Source organism: Myotis davidii, unplaced genomic scaffold, assembly GCF_000327345.1.
Source record: "Myotis davidii unplaced genomic scaffold, ASM32734v1 scaffold24, whole genome shotgun sequence".
NCBI classification, from domain to species: Eukaryota; Metazoa; Chordata; class Mammalia; order Chiroptera; family Vespertilionidae; genus Myotis; species Myotis davidii.
In genome coordinates, this window is record NW_006298312.1 from 5,076,856 (window position 1) to 5,090,184 (window position 13,329).

The window sequence follows — 13,329 nt, forward strand, 5'->3', positions numbered from 1 at the left end:
AACCCTCCCACTCCTGTCTCCTCATGAACATGGGGATCAAGCGTGTCCATTTGCCAAATGCACCCGAACACACGGGAAGCTTACCCGAGGCACATTGACAATAACGAGGTTGTTTCCAGAATTGGGCATTTTGTCACTCGAGTAAAAATAAAATGTCATGAGTAAAGATTCATCTCTTTATAGTGCAATGCTTAACCTTTTTATATTAATGTCAATATTGGAACAATGTATCTTGGATGTTTTCACTATGTATCTTTGCTACGCAACACCGATGTACATGTTTACATCCGGTTTTAGAATTGCATTATTGATCATGAGTAACGTGAGTAATAATATTACTCGAGTGATGCCCAACTCTGGCCTTTGCGAGAGACAAATATTTGAATTATGCAATTTTCTGTCTCTGTCGATGCGTGTCACCCAAAATGAGTTCGCATGTCACCTCTGACACACGTGTCATAGGTTCGTCATCACTGCTATAGAACATCTGTACTTCTTTATGAGCCTCTGGAAAGTACATATTTTTCTTCTTCTATTTTTGATCTATGATCTCCACAAATTTCAAAAATAAATATGATTCAAATATTCCTAGAAGATTATAAACTTGAGCATCAGAGTTTATTTTCCTCACCACCAAGACAAGTCCCAAGGCTTCCTTCCCTTGTTAACTTTTACCTTGAAAAAACAGACAAACAAAATAAAAGTGTAAAGAATTAGGATACCTAAAACCTAACACTTTATAAGGTTATATCTTCGAGTTCTCCTTGAAAGCTTCTATCACCCATGTCAAAGAACCTTTATGATGAGGGTTATGGAGTCATTGAATATGTTGGAAGACAAGTTGGCTACTGATTCTCTGTCATCAAGAGGCCCAACGCAACCAAGACTAAAGCAGGATTTCTGCTACTGGCGACATACCCTCTTTTTTTTTTTTCATTTTATATGTAATTAATGTAACTGACTGAGATTCAAACATTTCTGGGGATATTTGCCAAGAAATTGGGTGGGAAGGGATTGGAAAAGTGAAACTACCTAACATTTCCTGGTTTTGTTTAAGAATGTGGGAAATGTGTGAGCAAATGCCTAAGTGACAGAGGTGAGAGAGAATGTGTCTCTGTGGTCTAGAGCCCGAGGCCTGGGGTGAATGGCTGTAGTAAAAACTGAAGGAGCTCTTTTCAACGACTGTCAGACAGTAGAGGTGCCGGCAGCATTGCCAATGAGTCATAAAAGGTATTATGAGCTGAACTATGACCCCTCCCCAAATTCATATGCTAAACTCCTAACCCTTAGTATCTCAGAATGTGACTGTATTTGGAGATAGGGCCTTTAGAGGTGACTAAATTAAAATGAATTCATTGGGGTGGGTCCTACTTGAATCTGACTGGTGTCCTTATAAGAGGAAATTTAGAGACAGCATGCACAAAGGAAAGACCATGAGAAGACAGCAAGATAGTGGCTATTGCCCAGACTGTGTGGCTCCGTGGCTGAGCTCCACTCTTGCACCAAAAGGTCACTGGTTTGATTCCTGATCAGGGCACATGCCCTGTTGCAGCCTCGATCCCAAGCAGGTGGTGTGCAGGAGGCAACCGATTGATGTTGATGTTTCTTTCTCATCAACACTTCTATCTCTCTCTCCCTTCCTCTCTCTAAAAATCAATAAAAACAAATTATTTTTTAAAAGGATGGCTATCTGCAACTCAAGGAAAGAGGCCTTAGAGAAAGCCAAACCTGATGACACCTATCTTAGACTTCTAGCCTACAGAACTTGAGAAAATATATGTTGTTTGGACTACTGCTTCTGTGGTAGTTTGTTAAGGCAGCCCCAGCAATTCCCCTAAATAAAGGAGGAATTCAGAAGCTTAGAGACTAAGTTGTAGATTGGTTTAAAACATACATAAAAGAAACCTTGGGAGCATTCACACATAAGTGAGAGACCTGAGGCCAGGAATTCCTGGACTGAACAGGTGAAAAGGACAATGCCAAGGACATTTACATTATTTACTCTGAAAGTAATACTTGTAAATATAGCTACTAACATATATTAAACTGTGGAGAAACACATATTATAGGGTTTAAAAATATGGACACATGACCCACACTTTTTAGCTTACAATTCTGGTTTTGTTTATGAACCTGGGTAAGTTAGTTAACATTTCTGTGCCTCAATTTCTTTATCAGTGGAGATAACAAGGCCAATCACAGGATTTTTGTAACAATTAAATGAATAGGAATATAGTAATTTATGTGTTAGCTATCATTTTTATTATTATCATTATAAGCAGATACTAGTCAAAGTATTAAATCAATCTTCACAAAAATTCTTAGGTGACTGAAACATGGTGAGGTAAATTTAATTACTTATGATAACATCATCAGTAGTAGTGGGCCTAAGATTTGGCCTTAAATATTATGGATCCATAGGTTATTATGCTCCATAGGAACAAAATCTTGATGTACAAAGCATCATAAAAATTCTAAATAGACCACTAAACAGAAGGTGTATTTGTGTTTATAAGATTTGCATTAATACAAGTGACTTATTCAAGTGACAAATTTACAATTTAAAAATATTCATTTATTTTACCACTGCAGTTTGAGAAGTGGAGAATGTTTAGACTGTGTATTGGAAGAATGTTTCTCTTTATTCTAATGACATATTATCTATTAACTAGAATCCTGGTGCACAAAATCATGCATGGGTGGGGTCCCGTGGGGGGGACCAATCAGGGGTGGGGCCAGCCGGACCCCAGCAGCAAGCTAACCTACCAGTCAGAGCATCTGCCCCCTGGCGGCCAGTGCACATTATAGTAACTGGTTGACCGGTTGACTGTCCCCCGGTGGTCAGTGCACATCATAGTGAGCAGTTGAGCGGAGCTTAGCATATCATTAATATATTACACTTTAATTGGTTGAATGGATGACCAGACGATCAGACACTTGTCATATTAGGCTTTTATTATATAGGATAAGCAATTAAGGGAAAATTAGATGATAAACAGTTGATTGATGTACACAGAAATAAACAGCTTTTAAAATATATTCAGAATGCTTTGCCATATGCATTTTTAAGAAGTAGAAATATCTGAATCCCAGATTGAACAGTACATTCTAAAAGAAATACTGATTACACTGTTCCCATTACAACTTCTTTACTTAGCAAACAAGTTGTTACAATTGATTGAAGAAAGCATGCTATATTTCCTCTGCTATACAGGTGCATGGATTGAGAAGTACCTCCTCATTTTCTTTAAGTACAATATCGTACATGCAGAGTGGTGGTCTGTAAGAGAGAAAGAGAAAGAAATAAAAACTCTTGGTAAAATTACAAAGTTTATATTCTTCTCATAAATATTAGGGTATGTCATGCCTATAACCAACTACTTCTCCAAATGCTGGGCATTGGAACATGCCTACATCATGGTTTCCACTCTCTTATTGGGCTAGACTGGGATAAAGTAGACACATGGGGCGGGGGTGAGATTCTGTGTGTTTCCACTTCTCTCTTTGCTGCTTCATTGGAATATTTACAATGTGTGGTAGATATTGTTGGATACTCAAATAATTGAATAACTGAAACCTGAACTCATCTCAGTAGTCAGGCCACCCCTTGCATCATTGATAGTCACTATGGAAGAGTTAGGTTGAACAGCATAGACAAATGTTGCAATATGATTTAATCAATTATTTTTGCCACCTACTAAAATGGAAATAATGTGTAAAGTATTCTATATTTTGGAGAGATTGTGTAGTTGGCATTTGAAGATTTCTCAGAAGTCAAGTAAATCAGGCATCTTGTCTAGTTATCTTCTTGCTAATATCTTGAAAACCTTAAAAAAAGTAATTGACTAGAATAAGACAAGATTGGCAAAGGTTCAGAAAAGTAGCTAAAAAAAAATGGTAGCAATAAATACAAATTTTCTGTATCAGCAACAGAACTTAGTCAAGGAAAATGGCGTCATTCAACTTCATAGGTGCTGGTAGTTCACCTTAAATGGTCATTTGCACTTATCTAGTTCAAGAGACACATTGCTCCCAGTCTTCTACTAGCTTGGTTAAGACATCATGGAATAAAGTTTTAAAATATTCAACAGGTAGGTTAAATTATTCAATTTTTAAATAAACCTATTTTCTATTTCTGCTAATATATTTGAAAATGATAAAATATAGACATTCATATCTAATTATAAAACCCAATATACAATACTACAGTATTTTACATTTAAAATAATAAAGATACATTAAAACTTTATTATTAACTAGAGGCCTGATGCATGAAATTCATCCAAGAGTAGGCCTTCACAGCCTTGATCCCTCCCTCACAGTCCTGGCAGCTGCCTCGATCCCATGGCAGCAGACCGGCTTCTTCTGAAAGATCATCTGTAAGGCCATCTAGAAGGACATCCGGACAGTCATTCCACTATTCAGCCATTTGGTTGATTTGCATATTTCGCTTTTATTATCATAGATAATATAGCAGTAAGTGTAAAATGATAGTACCTTAATCTCACAAGGTTTTTTAGATTTAGCAAAAATATCTTTTTATTACATTACTAGAGGCCCAATGCATGATATTCTTGCAAGAGTAGGCCTCTCTTCCCCCAGCTCCTGACACTGGCTTCCCTCTGGCACCCAGGACCTGGGTTTCCCTCTGGCCGCCAACAGGCACCTGGGACCCGAGCTTCCCTTGCAGCCCGGCTTCATCTAGAATGTCATCCGGAAGGATGTCTGGTCTAATTAGAGACGCATTGCTCCCAGTCTTCTACTAGCTTGGTTAAGACATCATTGAATAAAGTTTTAAAATATTCAACAGGTAGGTTAAATTATTCAATTTTTAAATAAACCTATTTTCTATTTCTGCTAATATATTTGAAAATGATAAATGCTAATTAGACCAGACATCTTCCAGACGACCTTCTGGATGTCCTTCTGGACAAAGCCATGATGGCAGGGCCAAGGCAGAGGTGGTTAGGGGCAATTACACTTTTATTATTATAAATTAGAGAGCAGAATATAATTGAAAAATCAGATTCATCCTTTCTCCATTATTAAGAATTAAGTAGAGGAATGATTTTATCATTACCCCACCCAAATTTATCTATACTTATATCAATTATTTATTCTGCTACATCCCTTATTCACTGAATGTGCCTTCAGTGTTCTGGATCTCCCTCCACCTCATTTCTTTAAAAATTCTCATGTGATTCTGTTTTTTTAATGGTTTTAAGATGAGAGAGAGAGAGAGAGAGAGAGAGAGAGAGACATAAATGTGAGATAGAAACAGTGATCAGTTACCTCCAGTATGTGCCCTGATTAGGCTTTGAACCACAACTTAGGTATATGCTTTGGCCAGTAATCAAACCTGCAACCATTTCTTGTACAAGATGACACTCCAACCAACTGAGCCACCCATCCAGGGCTCCACCTCATTTTTTAACTTGCCATAGTAGGACAAGTATGTCATTAAACTTACTAATGGATAAATTACCTCTGCCATTAAGTGATTCTGCTATTCACATATCTATACTTATAAAAGGGTAATATGCTAATTAGACCAGACATCTTCCAGACGACCTTCTGAATGTCCTTCTGGACAAAGCCATGATGGAGGGGCCAAGGCAGAGGTGGTTAGGGGCAATCAGGCTGGCAGGGGGGAGCAAGTTCAATTTTGTTAAATTGCCTATTTCACAAAAATGCTTTGATGGCTTTCTTTGCATTTTAGTGACAGGATAGATATAGTAATTTAATTGTGGTATAGACTGCTGGATGACAAACATAAGATCATTCTGACTTCTCATCAAAGAACTTAATGTTAAATTGTATCGTTGTATTATCACAAATTCTTTTTTCTTCCCTGCAGTTTGAATCTTTTCCTGAGACCAATTTTGTTTTTGGCAGTTAGGGGGATCAGGCCAGCAGGGGAAAGCAGTTAGGGCAATCAGGCTGGCAGGGGAGAGTAGTTATGAGGATCAGGCGAGCAGGGGAGAGCAGTTAGGAGTATCAGCTGGCAGGGGACAGCAGTTATGGGGATCAGGCTAGCAGGGGAGATCAGGCTGGCAGGCAGGTGAACGATTAGGAGCCAGCGGTCCCGTATTGTGAGAGGGATGTCTGACTGCTGCAAGGGGTCCTGGATTGGAGAGGGTGCAGGCCAGGATGAGGGAGCCCCTCTCCCCCGATGCATGAATTTTATGCATCAGGCCTCTAGTTTATAATATAATATTAGAATTACCAAGCATGCAAAGAAGAAAATGGACCCGTATGATGGTCAATCAATTGAAACTAACCCAAAACTAGCACAGATATAAGAATCAACAGGCAAAGACATTAAAAGAATTATTATAACTGTATTCCATGCATTCAAATAGTTAAGTAGAGACATAAAAGATTAAAAATCAACCCAAATCCAACTTCTAGAGGTGAAACTATAATGTCTGATATGAAAAGTACCCTGGATGATATTCATGTCTGATTAGACATTCTAGAAGAAAAGAATAGTGGTCTTGAAGACATAGCAACAAAATATATTCAAAAGGAAGTAAAAGAGGAATCAAATTTAAAAATTAACAGACCATAAGTGAGCTGTGTGATAATTTCAAGCAGCCTAATAAACTAGAAATAGTCACCAAAGGGAGAGGAGAAAAAAAGGGCACAGAAAAATATATTTCAAAAAATAGTTACAAATTTTAATAAAACTTGATGAAATCTATAAGATCATAGACCCAAGAAGGTCAAAAACTCACAACACAAGAGGCATGAATAAAATTACATGTCACATAATCAAACTCTTCCATATCAGTGATGAGAAAAATCTTAAAACTAGCCGGGGGGAGGGGGAGAGTATTTTCTTTATAGGAACAAAGGAAGGATAGTAACAAATTTCTCAATTGGATAAATCCATGGTAGAAGACAGCACACCAACATCTTTAAAGTCAAAGTAAAAAAAATCTGTCAAACTAGAATTCTATTACTAGGTAAATTATCTTTTAAAAGAAGGCATCGAAAAAAAAAAATAATAACAACCAGCAGACCCATACTACAAAAAATCTTAAAGGAACTCCTTTAGTCAAAATATAAATTGTACCACATAAAAGTATACATCCACATAAGGTTTAGAAGTACACCAGAAATGATAACAAAGTAAATAAATATATGAGTTTTCCTAATTATTTATAATATTTTAATAGTCTTACCCTTTAAAAATATGATACATTGCATTTTGAAATTTTTTAGCATATGTACAAGAAAAATGTATGGCAACAACAAAACAAAATCTAGAATGAAAAAAGCGGAATTATATTATATACAGTTTTTATGTTATATGGTAAGTGGTAACATTCACTTAAAGGTAGACTGCAATAAACTAAAGATTATAATAGAGATCTACCCCAAAAATCCTCTAAAATAAATTTTAAAGAGTCATAGATAATAAACCCACAAAAGAGAAAATGAAAGTATAAGACTACTCAATGTACACAAAAGAAGGCAGACAATGAGAAAAATGGAAACAAAGAACAGATAGGAAAAATCTGAAGCAAAATAGCAAGATGATAAATTGAAATCCAACCACATTAACCATCATATTACGTTAAGAGATGTAAATACCCTTAATAAAATGGCAGAGGTCATAACATAATTTGTCATTAGAGAAATGCAAATTAAAAACACAAAGAGATATCTTAATAGCTATTAGAATAGTGAAAACAGAAACAAAACAAACAATAAATCTGGCAAAAGTATAGTATTTGGTGCAGGAGAACAGTGGAATTCTGACAAATGTCAGTGGGAATGCAAAATGTACAATACTTAAAAAACAGCCTGGCAATTTCTTATAAAGTTAAACATATACTTACAATATGACCCAGCAATCTCACTGATATATATTTATTCAGCAGAAGTAAAAACTTATATTAACATAAAAATCTGCATGCAAATATTTATGTTGGATTTATTCAGAGACAAATATCAAAAACTGTGAACAAATTATATGCCCTCCAACTGGTGAATGGATAAATGAACTCTGGCATATCCTATCTAATAATAGACAAATATGGTAATTAACCATACCTCCACTATGCTTCCCATTGGCTAATCAGGGTGATATGCAAATTAACTGCCAACAAAGATGGCGGCCGGCAGCCAGGCAGCTGAAGCGAACATGAGGCTTGCTTGCTCAAGTGATAGAGGAAGCCAAGGTTCCCCGCCTGCCACAGCCAGGCTCTGAACTCCAGTCTAAGCAACTACGTTATAATTATAGAAGCTAAACAAACCCCAGATACCTGCTTTCAGCCAGCCAGCCTAGGAGCTGGAGCCGCAACAAAGTTTCAATTACAGAAGGTAAATAAATCCCAGAATAAAAAAAAAAAAAGAAAAAAAGGAAGAGGCATAAGTAATTTGTCAGTACAGTATAAAAGGCTAATATGCTAAGTGTCCGTCCAACCAGTCACTATGACACACACTGACCACCAGAGGGCAGACGCTCAATGCAGGATCTGCCCTCTGGTGGTCAGTGAGCTCCCACATGGTGGAGCTCTGCTCAGTCACAAGCCAGGCTGATGGCTTCCAGTACAGCAGTGGTTGTGGGAGCCTCTCCTGCCTCCTCAGCAGTGCTTAGGATGTCTGACTGCAGCTTAGGCCTGCTCCCCGCTGGCAAGTGGACATCCCCTGAGGGCTGCCGGGCTGCCAGAGGGATGTCTGATTGCCAGCTTAGGCTCAATCCCATGGGGAGCAGGCTTCAGCCAGCAGATGGTCACTCCCCGAGAGGTCCCAGACTGTGAGAGGGCACAGGCCGGGCTGAGTGACCTTCCCCCCAACCCCCCACCCCCACCAAGTGCACAAATTTTTGTGCACTGGGCCTCTAGTCCATACATAAAGTACTATTCATCCAAAATTTCCATTGATATCAGAAATAATATGGGTACATTTTAAATGTATGAAATGTAAGTGAAAGAAGCCATACTTAAAAGGTTACACCTGTATGATTCCATTTATATAATGTCTTGAAAAAGGCAAAACCAGGTACAGTGATTGCCAGGGAGTAGGAGTAGGGAATGAGGTGGAAAAAAAGAAACAGCACAAGGCAGTTTCTGTAAATGATGGAAATGCTCTGGATCTGGATGGTGGTGGTTGGTTATATGACTCAATGAATTTATCAAACTCATGGAACTCTATGCCTAAAAGAGTATGCTTTACTGTTAAGTTTCTAAAGGTAACTTTAGTCCAACTTTTCTCAGGAAGTTATACCAGGTCCCTCCACTGTGAATATCCTTCTTAGTCCCTACATTCGAAGGCACTGCTCTCCTGGAAAAACCTAGAAGAGAACTATGTTGCAGTCTCTATCACAGTCTGTTGCAGAGAGATAATTACTGGTTGAGTGCTTAACAGTTTAACCTGTACCATAAGGCATTGCATTTTTATTACACATGTTTTCAATAATTTAGCAGTACTAATTCTCATTAATTGCACATTATCTGTTTGGACAGATCTAAATAGGAAAAGCAACTAAATTGTTATGACAATTATCTAGGTAATTAAACTTAAAGCGTACATTTTGTCTAAGCATCTGTTAGCATCTCCAGCAAGTAGGAAATATTAAGAGTTTTGCTAAACACTACAATGTATTTTAGTTTTCCTCCTGGATAGAAAATAATTGTACTTATATTTTGTAAATTTAGTAAATATTCATAGTCTATTAAAATTATAATGCATGCTACCTTTTTCTCTGTGGCATATCCCTATGACTTCACCCTAATGAATGAGTTATATATAATGTCTCTACATAACTCATAATTAAGAAGATAATGAGTCAAATATAACAGTGGTCACATCTGTCTGCCTTTCCTTCCCCTTAAAATAAGTCACTTAAAAAGAGAAGTGCTTAGAGAAAGCAATAGCTGTCTATTAATTCACCAGCTTTCTGTATCAAAGAGAAAGCATCATGAATTGAGGGGGGAGATTTGAAAGGTTCTCCCACCATAACCGGTTTGGCTCAGTGGATGGAGCATCGACCTGTGGACTGAAGGGTCCCAGGTTCGATTCCGGTCAAGGGCATGTACCTTGGTTGCGGGTGCATCCCCAGTAGGAGGTGTGCAGGAGGCAGCTGATCGATGTTTCTCTCTCATTAATGTTTCTAACTCTCTATGTCTTTCCCTTCTTCGCTGTAAGAAATCAGTAAGATATATTTTTTAAAAAATTAAAAGGTTCTCCCACCTTGATATTTCTTTTATGAATATAAAACAAGGAAAGTGTTCAAAGTGCAGAGAGTTGTCTATGCATAGCCAGTGTTTCTGATAAGCAAACATTGAGAAAAAATAAAGTATCTATACTAATAAAAGCGTAATATGCTAATTAGACCAAACAACTTTCTGGATGTCATTCCGGACAAAGCCACAGTGGCAGAGGCCGAAGCAGAGGCAGTTAGGGGTGATCAGACCAGCAGGGGAGCAGTTAGGGGTGATCAGGTTGGCAGAGGAGCAATTAGGGGGCAATCAGGCTGGCAGGGGAAAAGTTAGGGGTAATCAGGCTGGCAGGCAGAGGCGGTTAGGGGCCATCAGGCAGGCAGGGGAGTAGTTAGAGGAATAGGTTGGCAGGCAGAGGGGTTAGGGGCGATCAGGCAGGCAGGCAGGCGAGCAGTTAGGAGCCAGCAGTCCTGGATTGTGAGAGGGATGTCCCAAATTGGAGAGGGTGCAGGCTGGGCTGAGGGACACACACCCCCTCCATGCACAAATTTTGTGCACCAGGCTTCTAGTCCAACAATAAAGGAAAAACTAAGTTGAATATTCCACAAAAGATGGCAGCAGTTGACTTATAGTTAGAAGGGGAAAATTGCTTATAACCAAATCTACAATGTTGCAAATCTTCAGGGACATTATGGTCATATTGTTATCTATATGACAGTGACCCTTGAAGCTACTGCACTGAATAAGCTTCACGATTCTACAAAGATTTAAATAATGACAAGAGTATCCAGTTCTAGCATTTGCCTAGATACACATGGATGAATTACCTTTGGTTCCTTTCACTGTTCACATGTATAGAACTAAATGTATCTTTCTCATTAAAGCTTCTATACTGTTTTATGTAGAGATTCTAGCTAAATGTCTGGTGTCTGCCCAAGATTTACATTATATGCTTCTTCTACACTATGGAGTTATCTTTTTTGTTTCTCTTTCCATTTATGATATACTAGTATAGGAATAAGTCTTTATTCCTGGAATAAACAGAAACAGAGAATGATAACTATAGCCTCTAACTTCACTCTCATACTCACCTTTCTTTTTATTTATGGATATTTTTAATTATTAAATTTGTTGGGATGGCATTGTTTAACAGGGTCGTATAGGTTTAAAGTGTACTTTTTTTAAATAAAATATCAGTATATTGCACTGTGTGCCCACCACCCAAAGTCAGACCATCTTCTGTCACCATATACTAGGCATACTCACATTTCTTATGCTCACAGAAGTATTAATGGGGGAGAATAGGAAAATATGATGGTACAACAACCCTGGCTTCTTTAAACCTAGTTTTTGGGGATTATAAAAATACAGTTGTTCTTGAACAATGTAGGGGTTAGGAGTACAGATCCCCTGAGCAGTCAAAAATCTGTTTAACTTTTTTAAAAAAATGTTGAACAGCCAATTAACACATATTTTGTATGTTATATGTTTTATATACTGTATTCTTACAATAAAGTAAGCTACAAAAATAAAATATTAGAAAACCACAAGGAAGAGAAGCTATTTACATATATATATATGCATTCATGACATACTTAAATTTTAATTTTTTTTTATTTCTAGGCTATGTGGTTCATCTGCAGTTTTTCAAATTGTCACAAATCTTCAAAAATTTTTCCAATGTATTTATTTTTAAAATAGTACCCATATATAAGTGGACCCATGCCATGCAACCCTTTAGCCCTTCAAACATGACCCTATAACCCCCTCCAATATACTTTGTCATGGAATGATGTTGCTAATATTCTTAAGAGTATTCATATATTTTTATATTTTTGTAAGTATTTAAATCAAAGGAAAGGACAGTAAAATTATCCCAAGATTTTTTCCATTATAATTACATCTTACTTATTGACTTTTGAATGACAAATAATCTTATAACAAGTTACAAAATAACTTATATTTCAAATAAATTTGCCAACGCTCCTCTACTGATATGAATGTCAACTAAATGAATATTTTTATTATTTATTATTCAAAAATTCTTACTTACTAAGTTCAACATTCACAGAAAGGCATTTAGGAAATCAAATATATCAACACAGAAATATACAGAGACATAAAGTTGAAGTGCTGCAATCAGCTAAAGAGGAGAGACTTCTAGCAATCCAAAAACCTATCTTTGTTGAAGCACAGCATTAGAACAATTCATATATTCATACTGGCAGTTAATCAACTCATTAAAGATCTCTCAGTAGTTCTGAGTGCTTCACATGGGTGTTTTTCTGGAAATACGAATTCTGCCATGGCAAACATGTGCATCCACACCAGGTGGGAAAAGATGGTGGGAAGACCTCTTTGGTTGTGAGGACATAAAACCAAGAAGAACATATTAAATGGTCTTAGAAAAATACCAATAGAGTCTCTTATCTTTAAAAAATGGTACCCGCACAGTAATGATGGTGTCATAATTTTTGGAATGAATATATTTGTGATATTACTGACAAGCCAAGACAGGTGACTATAAAATTAGTCAGATTCTCCTCATGCTGTTATTGTGCACATGCTAGAGTCTCACGCCTGTCAGCATATTCTTGGCGTTGAATCTCTAGCAAACTGTAGAATCTTAGATACAGAAGATGAAAATTAACGTTTATCTCTTCTCAAATAAAAAGTTAAAAAGTTAGGCAAAAGAAAAGACCATTGAAAATCATGATCATTTACATCTCCTGTAACCATGTCTTATTATACTTTTTAGCCATTGGACCTCATCGAAAGCATTGTATTTAAGAACTCTAAACCACTCTAAATACATATGCAATTATAAGAAACTAGGGGCCCGGTGCACGAAATTCGTGCAAGGGGGTGGGGGGGAGGGAGTGTCCCTCAGCCCAGACTGCCCCCTCTCACATACTGGGAGCCCTCAGGCATTGACCCTCATCACCCTCCAATCGCAGGATCGGCCCCTGGCCCAGGCCTGACGCCTCTGACAGAGGTGTCAGGCCTGGGCAGGGGACCCTCATTTCCCCCCATCACTGGTTCTGCCCACAGCCCAGGCCTGATGCCTCTGGCCTAGGTGTCAGGCCTGGGCAGGGGACCCCCAGACCCCTCCGATTGCTGGCTCTACCCATTGCCCAGGCCTGATGCCTCGGCCAGC

The 13,329-nt window shown here is 37.8% G+C and overlaps 1 protein-coding gene across 1 annotated transcript in view; it reads right to left on the reverse strand.

Moving 5' to 3' along the window:
- Positions 1-13,329, reverse strand: part of LIPI (lipase I) — a 68,177-nt gene that overhangs the window by 1,624 nt on the left and 53,224 nt on the right. The window contains exon 10 of the mRNA XM_006773946.1: positions 3,213-3,280. Coding sequence (XP_006774009.1) covers positions 3,213-3,280 — 68 coding nt within the window. The remainder of the gene's footprint in view (positions 1-3,212; positions 3,281-13,329) is intronic.